Consider the following 16008-nt stretch of genomic DNA (forward strand, 5'->3'; position numbering starts at 1 on the left):
TGTTAGAAAAGGGAAAAGCAAATAACAAAAGCCAATCCGGGCTTTTATAGCAAAGAACTTGAAACTGTATTCTGTGGTGGAGACTGAGGCCTTCCAAACATTGCTCCATACGTTAGAGCTGAGATACATCATCCCTTCCCGCCGCTTCTTCATCGACACGGTCAACCAGCGTTATGAGACGAAAGCAAAAGTCATGGCAGAAATTACGAATGTGTCACAAACGGGCAGACAGCTGGTTCCACATGCAGCAGGTTGATAGTTCAGACAGGATCTAAGCACAGCTAAAAGTCCACAAAGCTAAATCAGGATCAGGCAGACAGAGGTCAATCACAAGCATGGAGAAAAGAGTAGAGAAGTCAGAGTCCAGGCGAGGGTCAGGGCAGGGAGCAGGCAAACAGATGAAGCAGGGTCAGAAAGAGAAGATCCAGAATGAAATGCTCGGTAATGCAAGCAAGGTGGCACAAACAATACTTTGCATAGAGTGAAGATTTGAGTGCTTAAAAAGCAGGTGGGTGATGTCAGATTGTCAGCACTCTGGAGACTGCTTCCGCCAGTGACCAGAGGGGGAGTTGGAGCTCTGACTCCTGACAGATAGCCGACAGTATAGCATTAACGTGTGATGCTTGGACTTCAATCGCCACAGAATTATACCTAACAATAACTACTCATTTAATTACCGAAAACTGGCCGCTAAAATCTCATGTCATTTAAACTCAGATAACAACTGAAAGCTGCTTTATTAGTCGTTTCATAAATGAATTGTTGCCTCCTGAATCTGAATTGAATCAAATCGTGAGGTGCCTCAATATTCCCTCCTCTCGTTTGAAGTGTGCCTTATACTGCAGAAAATACGATACATGTTTGAATTTCATGAAATTTGTATAAAATGTTGCTGTTTCTGTGTCCAGCTCTAAACCTTTGAGCAGAGATGATCAAATTGAGGAACTACACTCTTTCCTCTCTATTTTGGAAGCCGAAACCCGTGACTTTTCTTGTTTATGTTATGACTGTTGTCCTGGAAGCTTGCTCATCTATCCACTGTGGCTGACTGTCAATGGCTGTCATTCAATAATCAATTCATTACATTAACGCTCTTCTCTGCTGTAGCTCACATAAGTTTCACAAGTCTGCCAGATGTCAAAACCATATTCCGCAATAAGTTAAGCTGAAGTCACTTTGCATCAAAAGTCCTCATAAAGTTAACTGTTCTCTTGTGTCCTTATCTCCCTGCTGTTCTCATGGGATGTCTGCCCCATCTGCTCAGTCCCTAATCTTTGACGAGGTTGACCTGTCGGATGCCAGCGTGGCCGAGTCGAGCACGAAGAATGTCAACAACAGCTTCACAGTGAGTGCATCTTATGGTCTTCATTCTCACAAAGGAAGGACTGTTTAAGTGTCAAACACTGATTAGAAACATGCTAATAGTTTCTCATATTAACTGTATGTGGTGGAAAGGCTTGTTTAGTGAGTTATTCCATTGATTTATACGGTGGCCTTGAAGTGTGAATCACACCAACCAATCACTTAATGCAAAAACCATCACAGCAACCATTAAAAAAAGCAAAACATCCATCCATCCATCTTCTTGACCGCTTCTTCCCCTTCGGGGTCGCGGGGGTGCTGGAGCCTATCCCGGCTACTGATGGGCGAAGGCGGGGTAAACCCTGGACAGGTCGCCAGTCTGTCGCAGGGCCAAAGGTAGTCTAGATTTTTTAATGCATTGGGTCGGAATTGAACCCAGGTAAACTGCATGGCAAGCAGCTATGCTACCACCATACCACCAATGCACAAAAGCAAAACAAGTATTGAAAAAAAACCATGACATTTCTGGAATCCAAACAAAATTCCACAAACTAAAACACAATTAAAAAAAATTGAAATGAGGTGTAAAAATGAAACGTTTCAGAAAAAAAGTAATTTCCAGAAATTTAAATTATATAAATGAGGTTTGATTTTTGACGCTTGAGTTTTTTTGAAATGCGTCTTCAATGTCTGCCTATTTAATAAGAGGTTTTTCAACATTTCATTTAGGTTTCTGGAAATTACTAATGTTTTCTGAAACTTTTTTTTCTTTTTACAAGAATGAGAAGATTTCTACTATTTTAGTTGACTTTTTGATTCTGTTTTTTTTTACATTTTCTCATTGTAAACTTTGTAAAAATCTACAAGGGATCATCTTTGTTTTGTTGTTTTATTGCCATCTCATCCTTGCCTATCTTAAAATCATTTTAATGAAAGAGCACTTTAAAATATCAATTATAGACATTCAAAAGAAATAAAAGGAGATCCAACCGATAAGAAAATAAACTAAAAAGGACCAAAAAATTTTGAAAGAAGAAATATGTTGTAGTTATAAAGTTGTTTTTCATAGTTATAAAAGTAAAAGAAGACTTGACTTTTTAACTACAATACAAAAGCATTGAGTATTCATAGTTATACAGATAAAGAGTATTTTTTAATTATTGGGTGAGTTTTTTGCTGTTTTGTTTTATTCTATCAGTTTCTAAAAAACATAAAAGAAATAAAAACAGAAAGAGGAAAAAATAGATTTTACAGAACTTTATATTTAAGAAAAAGGAAGCTACACTGCATTGCATTTAACACCAAACCAAAAAAAAAAATTATAAACATGAATGTAAAAGAAAAATGTCGGTGTGATCATTAGAGATGGAAAAAAAAATCAAAAGTTGTGAAATGCATGACAAATAAACGTAAAATTGACACGTCTTTTTTTTCTAGATGTCAAAATTTCAAGACACCTTTTTAAGATTAGCTCTGATTAAAAGTTCCGCCTCCTCTAAATTCCAACCAAATTGTATGAAACATAAAAATAAAATAAGATTCACTAACAAGAATTGTCATGCTTTTTGACTCTCCTTATAACAAATCCAATAGCAGAGCAGAAGATTCTTTGTCAGGATTTCTTTTTAGGAGGAGCTAAGATTTTTGTGGATAATGGAGAAGGTAAAAAACAGAAAATAAAACAGCGATAGTAGCTAAAGAAAAGCATTCTGCTCTCGGAGGCTCCCTCTCCGACACGGACAAGGATGATTTAACTCAGACTGACACAGCTGTGAGAGAGCCGGCCGTGGTACCTCGAAATGAAGAGTGGCTTCATCAGATATGTCCAAAGCCAGATTATAAGTGGTGCACAGTGTACCTGGTAACAATGGAGATGTGGGAGGTGTCATTCTAAAGACCCACTTAATGAAAATCGGGTTTTTTAGCATATTCTTGTAGCATTTTTCTGATGATGGAGGACATATCTAAAGAAAATTAAGTTTAAAATTGCATTTCTGAGTATTTCTTCATTCACATCGTTGTGAATCTGGAGCAGATGGAACAATTCAGTTTAAAAAAGATGGTAGTCGTGACGCTACAATTGCAAGGCTAAAATTTAATCACAAGTGGATTCAACCACTTGCAAACAAATACGGTCAATCGGAATTCTTCCCTTCTCTCTTCCTTTTCTCCCAATCCCTCCATTTAGCCCTCCAAACGGAGAATTATGGAAAAATAGTGTCTCAGAACTCGGACTGCTCTTCCACTCGATGATGTCATCAATAGTGGCCGGTCAGCCAGCGTTAGCTCAGAGCTTCCAGCGCTCTAATATACATGACAACAGCGGTTTTATGACTTTATAAAGGTCATGCTGAAACCAGAAGTCATTACTTACTTTTAAATGTAAACTTCTGTTCTTCAGAGCACATCCACGTGAAGAAATTTGCTTCTCCTCCGCAGCGCAGCACGACGCAGATCACGCTCGCGACTCAACTGTATCCCTCTGCTTGGAAAAACTATTGCAGACACCCAGAGCTCTACTAATGCCCCTACAAATGGAAGGGTAGGGAGAAGGGAAAATTTGGGATTTGGCCATAGATCCATGAACGTCTTTGTTTTTGTCATCTGAGCTGCATCTGGCTCAAAACTGTACAGCTGGATAGCTCCAATATAACTAGCCAGTTTTTTTGCGCCGCTAATGTTAGGTTGGGGGCTGTAAGGTAGTGGGAAAACATGTAAACAGATGGGTAATGGGAAGAGGGGATGGCCTTCCCGTCAAATGAACTCCAAGAAAATGACTTTTATTTCTGTCAAAAATGTCATAATCGTTATTAAAACCCAATTGGGAACAGTTTTACAATAGATCCAAACATGATCGGAGTGGTACTTTCAGACAGCTGTAAACTGTAGGATTTAAGTTCCCTCGTCTGACCCGAAACGTGACAGAACATTCCTCTGAAAAGGGATCAGAGAAGTTTTTATTAAATCGTCAACAATGAAAACACCTACTCTCTGAAAATCGATCAAGCTCTCCCTGACTGTTTGATTCCAGACAGACTGGAAGTTTTTTCTTTTTCTTTTTTGGTTATAGGATCAAAATTGGGCAAAGAGCTCCCAGCTTTGAGCTTTCTCCTCTGTTCTCTGTGGTGATGCAGCTATAAATAGAAAGGAGGAGGAGGAAGGCAGGGGAGCGGAGCTCTGAGGAGAGCATGAGCCATTTTTAGAAACATTTCAGTAACCTCATGACCGGTCTTTAAACATGTTTAAAGGTGTCTGCTGAACGTGCTGTGACAATCATCCATTACATGTTTTGCTCGGAAACACCGTCTCTACCTCCAGGACCTGCATGGAGAATGTCTGGAATCAGAAGGGGGTTCCTGTTTCTGCCGGTTTGTTGAAAGTGAAGGAAAAAATACCTTCATAAAAAATGTGTATTTTATGTGAGGAGAAGAAAAGACAGAGACAGAAATAGCAACAGAAGCAGAGAGATGCTTGCTGAATTATTATTGGCTGGAGAGGATGTGTTTAAAAAAGCAGACCAGTAGAGGAAATCCTGGTGTGATGTCATTTTGCTGCTGACTGCATTTGCACAAGTACTCCTTAAGGGGGCGGGGGTGGGGTGCGGAGCCAGCGAGGAGGATGAGTGAGGAGGACGAGGAGGGAGAGGAAGGACAGGGGCTGAGACATAAATAAAGGACACAGTGCTGGGAAGGAGGCAGAAAGGTAATGCGCTTCATTTGCACGCATGCAGCTTCCAGTGATGCACGCCTGTCAGCGGCGGGAAAACGACTCCCCATCACTCTGACACTGCATATTACAGCTTTGTCGCTTTGCATGTGGGTCTGCCCACCCCCGAGTGGATGTTCTCTGAGCTGCTGGCTGACGCTCAGTTGAGCTAATTCAAGCTGGCTGATGGGAAAATTCTATATGCATATTGCATAGTGTCTTTACATCATGTTTTATGTACATGTTTAATAGAGTGTGGAGGACATCTTTCACATGTCAACTCCCAAAAATACAGTTATGTAACAGCGTGTGCTCCTGCCGTGTGTTTGGTATAGACTGTTTGCTAAATCAGACAATAGGATTTAATTGATGAATAAATATTTATCTTTGTCTTTAATTTATTTGCGAGAATTTTAGGAATATTTGAATTGTACATGAATCAGTCAGAACATGTGTGCAACAACCAGCTGGTCCTCTGAAGAGTTTATAGTCATTCTGTTTGTTTTTACGACTTCACGTGTTTAGGGAAGAACGACATTATTAGTGTGAATGTGTTGTGCTGGCGGAGCACCTTCAAGTCAACGTGATCAGCCCAACCCAACTGGTAGTCTCAGAAAGACATGACTGTCATCCTCAGTAAACTATGTTTGATTAATTCTCCTTTTCTTAAGAGGAAATACTGATACAAAAAAATCTAATGTGCTTTAAAAATCATTTCCACTATTTTATGTTCATCTTTTAATTTTTTGTTTTATGACTTTTTATTAGCCTATGTTAATGTAAGATCACCTGCCACTTTATTAGGTAGTACCGGGTTGGACTACAGAACTACCTTAATCTCCAGAAGCATAGAATCAAGGAAAATTCCTCTGAGAGTTGGCTCCATATTGACATGATACCATCACACAGTTGCTGCAGATTTGTCGGCTAAACATCCATGATGCCGATCTCCAGTTCCACAACATCCCAACGATTCTATTGGGTTCTGGTGACTGTGGAGATCTTTAGAGTCCAGTGAACTCATTGTTCTAGAAACCAGTCTGAGATGATTCCAGCTTTATGACATGGAGCCTTCTCCTGATGGAAGTAGCATCAGAAGATGGTTCACTGTGGTCATAAAGGGATGGACATGGTCAGCAACAATACTCAGGTGGACTGTGGTGTTGGAACCATGATCAGTTGGTACTAAGTGGTCCAAAGTGTGCCAAGAAAATATCCCCCACACCATTACACCACCACCATCGACCTGAACTGTTGATAGAAAGCAGGATGGGTCCATTCTTTCATGTTGTTGATGCCAAATTCTGACCCTACCATCTGAATGTGGCAGAAATGGAGACTCATCAGACCAGACAACATTTTTCCATCTTCTATTGTCTAGTTTCGGTGTGTTCTTCCGCTGCAGTAGTCCATCTGCCTCAAGGTTGGACGTGTTGTGTGTTCAGAGATGTTCTTCTGCAGACCTCAGTTGTAACCAGTGGTTTTTTGAGTTCCTGTTGTCTGTCTGTCAGCTTAAGCCAGTCTGGACATTCTCCGCTGACCTCTGTCATCAACAAGACATCTCTGCCCACAGAACTGCCGCTCACTAGATATTTTGTCTTTTTCTGACCATTCTCTTTGAACCCTAGAGATGGTTGAGGGTGAAAATCCCAGTAGATCAGTAGTTTCTGAAACACTCATTACGTCTGGCACCAACAACCATGCCGCGTTCAAAGTCACTTCAGTCACCTTTCTTCTTCATTCTGATGCTCGGTTTGAACTGCAGCAGATCGTCTTGACTAGTCTACATGACTAAATGAGTTGTTGCTGTGTGATAGGCTAATTTTAAAAAATTGCATTAACAAGCAGTTGGACAGGTGTGCCTAATAAAGTGGCCAATGGGTGTATGCCTTTTATGTCAAACAAGATATTGATTGATTTATTAATTGATTGATTGATTGGGTAAACAAACAATATTGATCCAGTATCCATTGAGATAAAATATTTTTACCTGTTTAACCACTTTTTTGCTATTTGCATCTATTCAGCAACAAGGCAGGGATCAGCAGAACCATCATGCCACCTTTATGTACAAGAAACTAAAGCCAACATAAATTTTGTTTCTAATGTCCAAACCTCTATTTTAATGCCTCACAACCATGAAAAGTATCTAGGGTTTTTCGAGCTGAAATTAGTTTGCTGGAAACCTGATTCCTTGTTGAGAATCATATCTTAACATACATTCAATAGTCAACAAAAATTGCAGCACAGTGAAAATATGAAGAAAAAGCATAAATATGACAGCTGAGCAATCAAAGCAAAAATAGAAAAACCTAATTGTCCTCAGTGTGGTGTTCTAGACGGGAATGAAATAAAGAAAATGGTCCCACTGACAGTATGCACTTCCAGAATGCTCCTAAATAAACAAATTAACTAAGTGCAGACTGCTGCTCCACTGAGAACCACTGGTTAGTAGGCAGGATCCATCTGGCAGCAGCTACAGCCAGATCGGACAGGAATTAAGTGACACACAAAAGAATAACAGAAACTTAGAAACCAACGAAGCGTGTTGAGCCAACTCAATGTCTATTTTCTACAAACTGTGAAGTTGAGCAGGTGGTCATCACCTTCAGTGTTGGGTCCATGCAAACTGATTCCTTCTGTCAGAAATCCCTATTTCTGCTGGTATAACATCTGTGTGTGTGTTTGTACCCAAGTTATGAAAAGACTGATTGTCAAGGGAAACTCAACATTGCTGTTTCCAAAATTGGCTCAAAGCATTCCTTAAGTGCAGAGAATGCCTCACTGAATGCTCATTATGCCTTTCTTACAACTGATAAATGGGGAACCTGTATGGAATATAGATAATACAAATCTAAACGAACGCCAGAAAGCTCAAGACGGGCACAAACTGCAGCAATGAACTTCAACTCCATGTCCCTGTCATGATGACATGATCAACATGATGTCATCAGCAAGCCCAGTTCCTCATTGGATGACATGATGCAAAAAAAATTAGATTTTTCAACTTTTGCAAGTTTGAGCGCTGGCCAAAAGTCAATTTATGAATCATCCAGAGCTATGCACTCAGATTGGGCCGCAGGACCTCTTGTTGTATCTTTGCACTGAATTGACATTGAAACTGACTGTGTGAACCTTGTTTGGTGAACACAGAATCATACAGCTCAGACTAGTAAAAGAGGTGGTTGTTGTGATGCAGGGAGTATAAAAGATTACTAAGGAAGAAGGGAAGAAGGGTGATCCTAAGAACATACCTGTGGAGGTCTGGAAGAGTTTAGGAGAGATGGCAGTAGTTTCTGACTTGGGTGTTTCAGCCTTAGTCACATGGATCCATGTGTCTTTATGTCTTGTTGAGGCTCGTATGACCACCTCAAGGGATGTCATGAAAATGGAACATGCTTTTGTCGTTGTCACAGAACAGACAGATGGCTGGTTCCAATTCCAACAGGTTTATTTGCACGTCTAAAAGTCCTAATATCTAAGAGAGTCAGGGAGGCAGAAGTCATCAATGAGCATGGGGGTATCAGAGAAGAACCTTGGGAAGTCAGGATCCAGGCGAGGGTCAGGGCAGGCGGCAGGCAGACAGAGTCAGAGACGAAACAGGGTCAAGAAAACAAAATCAAATCCAGATGAAACGCTTGGTAATGCAGGCAGAGTGACACAAACAATACTTACTTAAGTAATATGTGGTTGATTAGCAGATGAGAGTCAGCAAAACATCATCCAGGAACTGTGCGCTGGGGTTGCTGCGAGATGGAGTGCATTCAGTGCTCTGGAGATGATTCTCACTGGTGGCCAGAGGGGGAGACAGAGAGCTGACACCTGACAGTCGTCGGTGTGGTAGACAAATTATGAGGAATTCATAAGTTGCACACATTTATGTCACACAGGTGATGCTGTCATACAGGAGTTGAAGAAAATATGCATGACCATTTTTGCTCTACAGGCTCATCAAGCTGTCTACGACTTTTAAAGTTAATCGTAGACTGTCACCTACATGCACCACAAGTTTGCCTATTTCTTACTTGCAGACATTCACCCATAAGTACTGTTGTGACTGAAGCTTTAACAAGATCTAGGATTGGAAGAAAATTGTTTTAGTGTCAATTTTTAAAAAGAAGGGAGGCATACAGAGTTGTGGAAACTACAAATGAAAAACGATGATGAGGCACACAATAAAATTATGGGAACGAGCAATAGAAGCCATAATGAGGAACGAATGCATCAGAGGGACAGCTCATGTTTCCAAGATAAAACCATGGAAGCAGATTGAAATGGTTAGGACAGATTCAGATGAGGGCCAGTGCTCACGTTAGTAAAAGGACGCAGAGGTTGAAGCTGCAAGGAAGGAAGAATAACAATAGACTGCAATAAACGCTCTTTCTTCAGTCTATTTTCAGCCTTTAAAACAAAACACTTGATTCTTCTTCTACGAAACCAACTTAAAGAAGACAAAAAATGAAGATTTTTCTTTCATTACCAAGTAGTGAGGGTTTTCCAATTATCATTTAGTCTTTAAAAAATTATTAATCTGAAAATAATTCTTTCATGAAAAATGAAAGAATGTTTGAGTACTGACAGATACCAGTAACAGATCCATGCAAAACTTTAGATATATTAAAATTAATTAATTCACTGAAATTCACTTTTAATTTGGAGGATGTAGTTTGTGAGCTGCACGGTGGTGCAGTGGTTAGCGCTCTTGCCTCACAGCAAGAAGGCCCCGGTTCGAATCCCAGCTGGGACCTTTCTGTGTGGAGTTTGCTTCCTCCCACCGTCCAAAAACATGCCTTCTAGGTTAATTGGTGACTCTAAATTGCCCCTAGGTGTGAATGTGAGAGTGAATGTGTGTGTGATTGAGGCCCTGAGACAGACTGGCGACCTGTCCAGGGTAAACCCCGCCTTCGCCCATCAGTAGCCGGGATAGGCTCCGGCACCCCCGCGACCCCGAAAGGGACACAGCGGTCAAGAAAATGAATGAAAAAGGATGTAGTTTGTTATTTTTGTTATTTAATAATTATTTGATAGTAAATGTATCAACATACTATTAAAGTAACTAATCTCTGAATTCTAAGTTGGTATGGTTTTCAAATTTTCAATTTTTATTTTTCTAATTTAGTCTAATTTTCATTCACTTTAAGATGATCCTGATTTGACCTGATTTTCATAAAGAGTGCAATATTTATATCCAGAAAACACAGTTTTAGTAAGCAGTAGATCCTCTCATTTCACAGAAAATATTGGTTGATGGTTGACCTGAGAGACTTTCCTCTGTGAGGTTTAGACACAGATCTTCCAGTGATGAAACTAAAAAAGTTTGTCAGATCCCACGCTCATCTGGCAGTTTTTCTCTCTAAGTGGTTAAGGCCAAAAAAAAGCAGGTACTGATTTTTACTGATCGGAGTACAATAGAACTTAACTATTGGGTTGTTGAATGGATTGGTGACCATGTTTGAGTAATCTTCTGTGAAGCCTGACCAAAGGGAAAACTTTAACTGGACAAAGCCAGCGTGAGAAAATGGGACATTCATGCTGAGATTGCAGATGCAGCTGATTAAATATATTTGGTGGGAATGAATGTTTTAAAAATCTAGAAGAAGTACCAGGAATCAACCTGAAACCCCCAGATGGGGTACTAGAAAAAAACTAGCACTCATATAGTCAGGAAGAATAGTAAATCACAGGAGGTGATTTACTGGATTTTCCTCTAGCGCCACCAAGAATCCGCTTTGAGTTCCTTCTTGTCTGCTGTGGTGATGGATAGACTGACAGATGAGGTTAGATTGTAAACTTTGTTGATCATGATGTTTGCAGACGACACTGTGGTCTTTAGTGAGAGTAGGAATCAGGTTGAGTAACATCTAGAGCTGGGATTTCAAACCGGCGGTCCATGGGCTTTTGTGGCTCCTAAGTAGATATTTTGTTGCCCCAACCTTAACTTGAAAGTTCAATGTCCACTAAGCAATATCTTCTGCATATCTACACTTCTTTGTGATGTTTCAGTTTGCTTAATGCTCAAAACTTCCAAAGGTATAGAAAGTGGACACAAAAACATATTTTTGGCACAAATGGAACCCCATACGGCCCAGCCTGAGCCAGACTCTGCCCCAGTCGCCCCAAGGTAAAATGAGTTTGAGAACTCTGCCTTAAGGTGTAAACAACCTTAAAGTTAAAGAGTCATAACTGCCCTCATGGGTGGACAGGTGGCACCTAAGATTGTAGACACCCATAAGATGAAAATGTTCATGCACATTTCTTCCAATGGGCGTGCTGCGGGCGTCAGGTAGTAATGATAACATAAGTAACACGTACGGGTGAGAAGAGAGAAGCAGGTGAGACACTGGGGTCTCATAAAGATTTTTCTTTTTTTTTTTCAACCAAACCTTGCAAACTGCACAGGGAGCCAGTTGGTGATGTTCAAGTGTAAGGTGTATGCTCCTTCTGCACAACCTGGTTGTTTGAGAAGAGGAAATTAGATGGGCGGCTTACTGACACTCACGTATCACTTGCACCCCCATACTAACATCGGAGATTCTGCGTAAAAGACCCCGCCCTTATATTGATGTGTGACCCCTCTCGTGACAAAGGTTGACAGGATTTCATTTCTGCCATGGACACCAGTGAAGATAAAAAATCCTCGAAAAAAAAGTTCAGCGGGCTGTCTTGTGGGGTCCAGATGACCCTACTTTTAATGTAAACATAAGGATAGCACAACGTTTACAGTGGTCGTACGAGCCTCAAGGGAACTTCAAGACACACCTGTGGTTCTCTCTACAACCCTCTACAGGGCAGGACGACCCAGAAACCCGCAGCACCTGTATGGGTGCATGTGACCAAGGCATTAAGTTGAAATTGCTTTGTTTAACCACATCTATACTGAAGTTTGTGTTCTTATGCTGTAAAGTGTTTCATCACACATCAATGGTTTAGATCAGTGAAAGTACGTCTGCTTCAAATATGCTCCCTAGCACTGTAACACCAACTATCAGACATGTCAGAAGATGCTGAAGTGAAGGAGACCAATTAAAGATGGTGGGAAATGAGGGGAGGGGGAAACAGAGAGGGAACAGCCTTTAAGACAGTGGATCGCTCTTGTCACACAGAGATGCTGCAGCCCGGAGAAGGAACGCGCCTCAGCCACGCTCTCTGCTATCATCTCTGCCCATTCTCTTCCAGGTGATCACTCCATTCCGAAGGCTTATCCTCTGTGCTGAGAACAGGAAAGAGATGGAGGACTGGATCAGCTCACTCAAGTCTGTCCAGTCCAGAGAGCATTACGAGGTAAGAGTCACTTTTCGAATCCCAGCGATGGGGGGACTTCCTCTGCCTGTTTGCATGTGTGTGAGTTGAGACGGTAAACAGGGACGAGCAGAGCGGTGTAGAAAGAAAGTGTAAGTGGAGCTGAGGGGAATCCACCCAGATTGTTTTACAAAAGCTGAAAGATGCAAGAAGTTTCTGCACTAATGCACAGCTGCATCACTTGTAGCCTCGATGATGTAATTTATCAAATAAGATCAATTTGGACAAAGCAAATCACAGATTTTTGCAAAAGTCTCAGTGTTTTTTATATTGAGCAGAGGACACACATCTCCCAGCTCTCCATTCACTCCTGTCAGCCCACATCTCATCCCAGAAATCAGCCAGACAGCACAGGGACTGACTCCCGCTTCATCTTTGCATCCTAAAAATATAACATCGCACACACTGTCCTGCTGAGATGGAAGCTCATGGTTCAGATTTGACAGCAACAGCTTGAAAACATTCTGGCAAAAGAGGCAGAAACCAGAGTCTTAATGGCTCTGGTTTGAGACAGAACTCTTATATAAGACTCTGCCCCCCTCCTCCTCCGTACACTGCAGTGCAGCAACCACTCTAAAGCACTGGCTACATACATACGCTGTGTGTGATCAAAGACACCTCAGAGGGATTTAGTCTTGTATGCAGTGTGGTGTGAACTTCACACTATTCTTGTTAAGAAGATATCAGATGTGAGGGAGCACACTTAAGGCAATTAAATTCACTGTGTTGCATTCAAGTCTACACAAGCTTTCGACATCACAAAAATTACAAAAGTAAGAGTGCAGGCCTGATGATCATTTGTGCATACATTTTATTTACATTTTAAGTTGTCTCACAAAACCCGCAGATATTAGTAGTGTGATGAAATGGTGAGCAATATGAGCATAAAAAGTTAGGGATGCACTGAAATTAAAATGTGTGGCTGAAGCCAAATAATAATGAAAACATCAAACATGGATTTTTCATAGGATCTTTAATACTGTAACTGAAAAGACATTTCAGATATTTTTTTTCAAATGAAGTAAATGTTGATATCTTGAGATGTCAGGAGATGTGCTTACGAAACAAACATTTAGCCACATAACCCCATTATTTGTCATTAACAGGACTTTAGCTTCAAAACAAAAAGAAAGAAACAGCACGTCTGACAAGTCTTATAATTGTTTTTAGGGCTGTCACATTATTATTAATTGCAATTAATTTATTAGAGACATCTTAGCGTGTTATTTACTTTTTTAAAATACGTTAATCTCATTTTTGCATCAGATAGTTACTTCTGTATTATTGCAAACCTGACGGAGCATTTTATCCTGCTCATACCATGGTCGCTTCAGAGAAACATTAATATTAAATCATTTATTAGAACTTCTATCTTGGTATATTTTCAAGTTTAAATTGTTTTTTTACCAAAGCAGACTGTTTAATAAGCGATGTGTCGCGTTGTGATGGTAACATCTTCAGAACCTCGCTTCGCTCTAGCTCCTTTTTGAGAAAGGTGATCGTCATGAGAAGTTAAAAAAAGAGCATCATTTTAGAGAGAAAGTTCACTTCTTAGCGCTTGTTTTTGTCCAGATGATGAAGCAAAAGTTTATTTAAAAAACAGTCTAAATAGTTCAATTCCTGTTTGTTTCATTTATTCCTTCTTAGATTCTCTTCTCTTTCTCTTCTGCTTCATCTCAGTCTTTAAAATGATCAAATTCCTCCAAAAAGGTTAAAGGAAATAAAAAAATCTTTCTACTGTCTTATTGTGGTAAACTGTGGAATAAAGTATGTCAACGTGTGTTCAGTATTTTTGGATTGCTCAGAAAAGTGTTCTACTGTGTTTTGATTAATTAGAACACTCAGGGCCTGATGTTTCTGCTCTTGTTTTTTTATATTGTTATTTGCTAAAAATAAAAATAAAAACCTTGGTTGGTGGTGTCAAAGTACAGATTGGAAGTCTTTTATAATGTCAAAAAAACTTAATAAAGCCACCTTTTTATTTGTATTTTGATCTTTTACTGCTTCACAATGTAACAAACATTTAGGTTAAAAATATTGCAAATAAAATAGATTTATTTGATTGATTAATTAACTACATGTCACGATGAATTAATCACCCAAAAAAGTTAATCACATTAAAACACTAATCATTTAACTAAGACATACGGTCATCTAAAACCATAAACTCCTTTATCTTATATGTAATTCTGTTCACTTTATCACTTTAGTATTTTTTAAACGCGTCAGCCACAGATCTTTTCTTTTAGCCGTAGAAGTCTCTGTCTCGTATTTGTTGAGCAGTTCTGGATGTTTGGCTTTTAAATGACATATTAACACAGAGGTGCTAAAGGTTTAAAATAATAGTCTAATCTATGCTGCACAACAGTGTTTAGTTGTTGCTCAGAAGCAAAATTCTGAAAGTGCAGAATTACATTTAAATGGCAAAAATTGTATTCTACATCAATGTTGACATTTGATAGTAAAAGCAGAAAAAGCCTAAATGTGCACCAAAGTTAAAATTCTGTTTGACTTTCTTGCTGTGGCGGGAAGATCTTATTTGACCCACAGGAAGTACTTTATTTTGAAAATAACTTATATTGATGTCAAAAGTAAAGAGTTAAAGTTGTTATTCATAGAAAAATGTAACACCTTTATAATTAAAATAATGTGAAAAGCTTCATTTTATAAATTAATGGCCTGATGGCTACAAAAATGCAAATCTGCATTTCTGCAGAAATATTGTCCTTGACAACAACAGGTTTTGTGTTCTTTTTTTGGCTATAAATGACATAATCCTAATTAAGAAAACTACTGGGAACACTTTTACAATAGATCAATAGATGACAGGAGTAAGACTTCCTTCTGGCTGTATGAGATTTGTGTCATTTTGAATCAAACATCTCTCACCCACGTTCAGTCCCGCTCACCGACGGTCCTGTTTGTTTTTTCAACACTACTATAGGACTGCACCCTATACCGTGGAGCTGGAGTTTATCAGGTTTTCTTCTTGTTTTTAATCTGAGATATGGTTTTACAGGTCACTAGAAGCTTGCAGACTTTTTGTGCTTTTAGGTGGAATTTTTAACCTTCTGTCAGAACATGTCTGCTTTTCGAGAAGGTTAGGGTTTGTCATTTGAGGAGCTGGCTACTGAGAAAACCTGTTGTTGCTTTACTTCCTGTGAGTGTTTCATGCGGCCTGTTTTCACCTCTTCTTTCCCAGACAGCACAGTTTAATGTGGAGCACTTCTCAGGGATGCACAACTGGTACGCCTGCTCCCATGCACGACCCACCTTTTGCAACGTCTGCAAAGACAGCTTATCTGGGGTTACATCACATGGCCTCTCCTGTGAAGGTAAGCCCCTCGCATTCCCAGACTGTTCGACATTTCTCCAGTCAGAGAATCCAAAGATCTCCTTTAAGTTTAAGCCATGTTTACTGACACAAAAACACACAATGAGTGAGTGTAAATAAAAAGACTTTGGAAAAAAGGTGCAGTAAATTAATATCTCTTGGTTCAAAATGATTGAAATTGCAATTTGGATTTTAGAGAAATAAAGTTGTCTGCTTGTAACCACATCAATCAAATGGACTGAAAGATTCTTCTCACCTAAACAAGAGCCTTGATGTGTTCTTCACACTAAGATCCAAAGCGGTTCTCACTTGGACATTTAGATTGATGATGTTGATGTAGATAGATCTTATGCAAGAAATTCACTGGA

The 16008-nt window shown here is 39.7% G+C and overlaps 1 protein-coding gene across 1 annotated transcript in view; it reads left to right on the plus strand.

Annotated features, from left to right (window-relative positions):
• The window catches only part of dgkh (diacylglycerol kinase, eta), an 81473-nt gene that overhangs the window by 34571 nt on the left and 30894 nt on the right, over positions 1-16008 (plus strand). Inside the window, exons 4-6 of the mRNA XM_036209763.1 lie at positions 1265-1345; positions 12184-12288; positions 15509-15641. Of these exons, the coding sequence (XP_036065656.1) occupies positions 1265-1345; positions 12184-12288; positions 15509-15641 (319 nt within the window). The remainder of the gene's footprint in view (positions 1-1264; positions 1346-12183; positions 12289-15508; positions 15642-16008) is intronic.

The sequence above is a fragment of the Oryzias melastigma genome, linkage group LG21, assembly GCF_002922805.2.
Source record: "Oryzias melastigma strain HK-1 linkage group LG21, ASM292280v2, whole genome shotgun sequence".
NCBI lineage: Eukaryota > Metazoa > Chordata > Actinopteri > Beloniformes > Adrianichthyidae > Oryzias > Oryzias melastigma.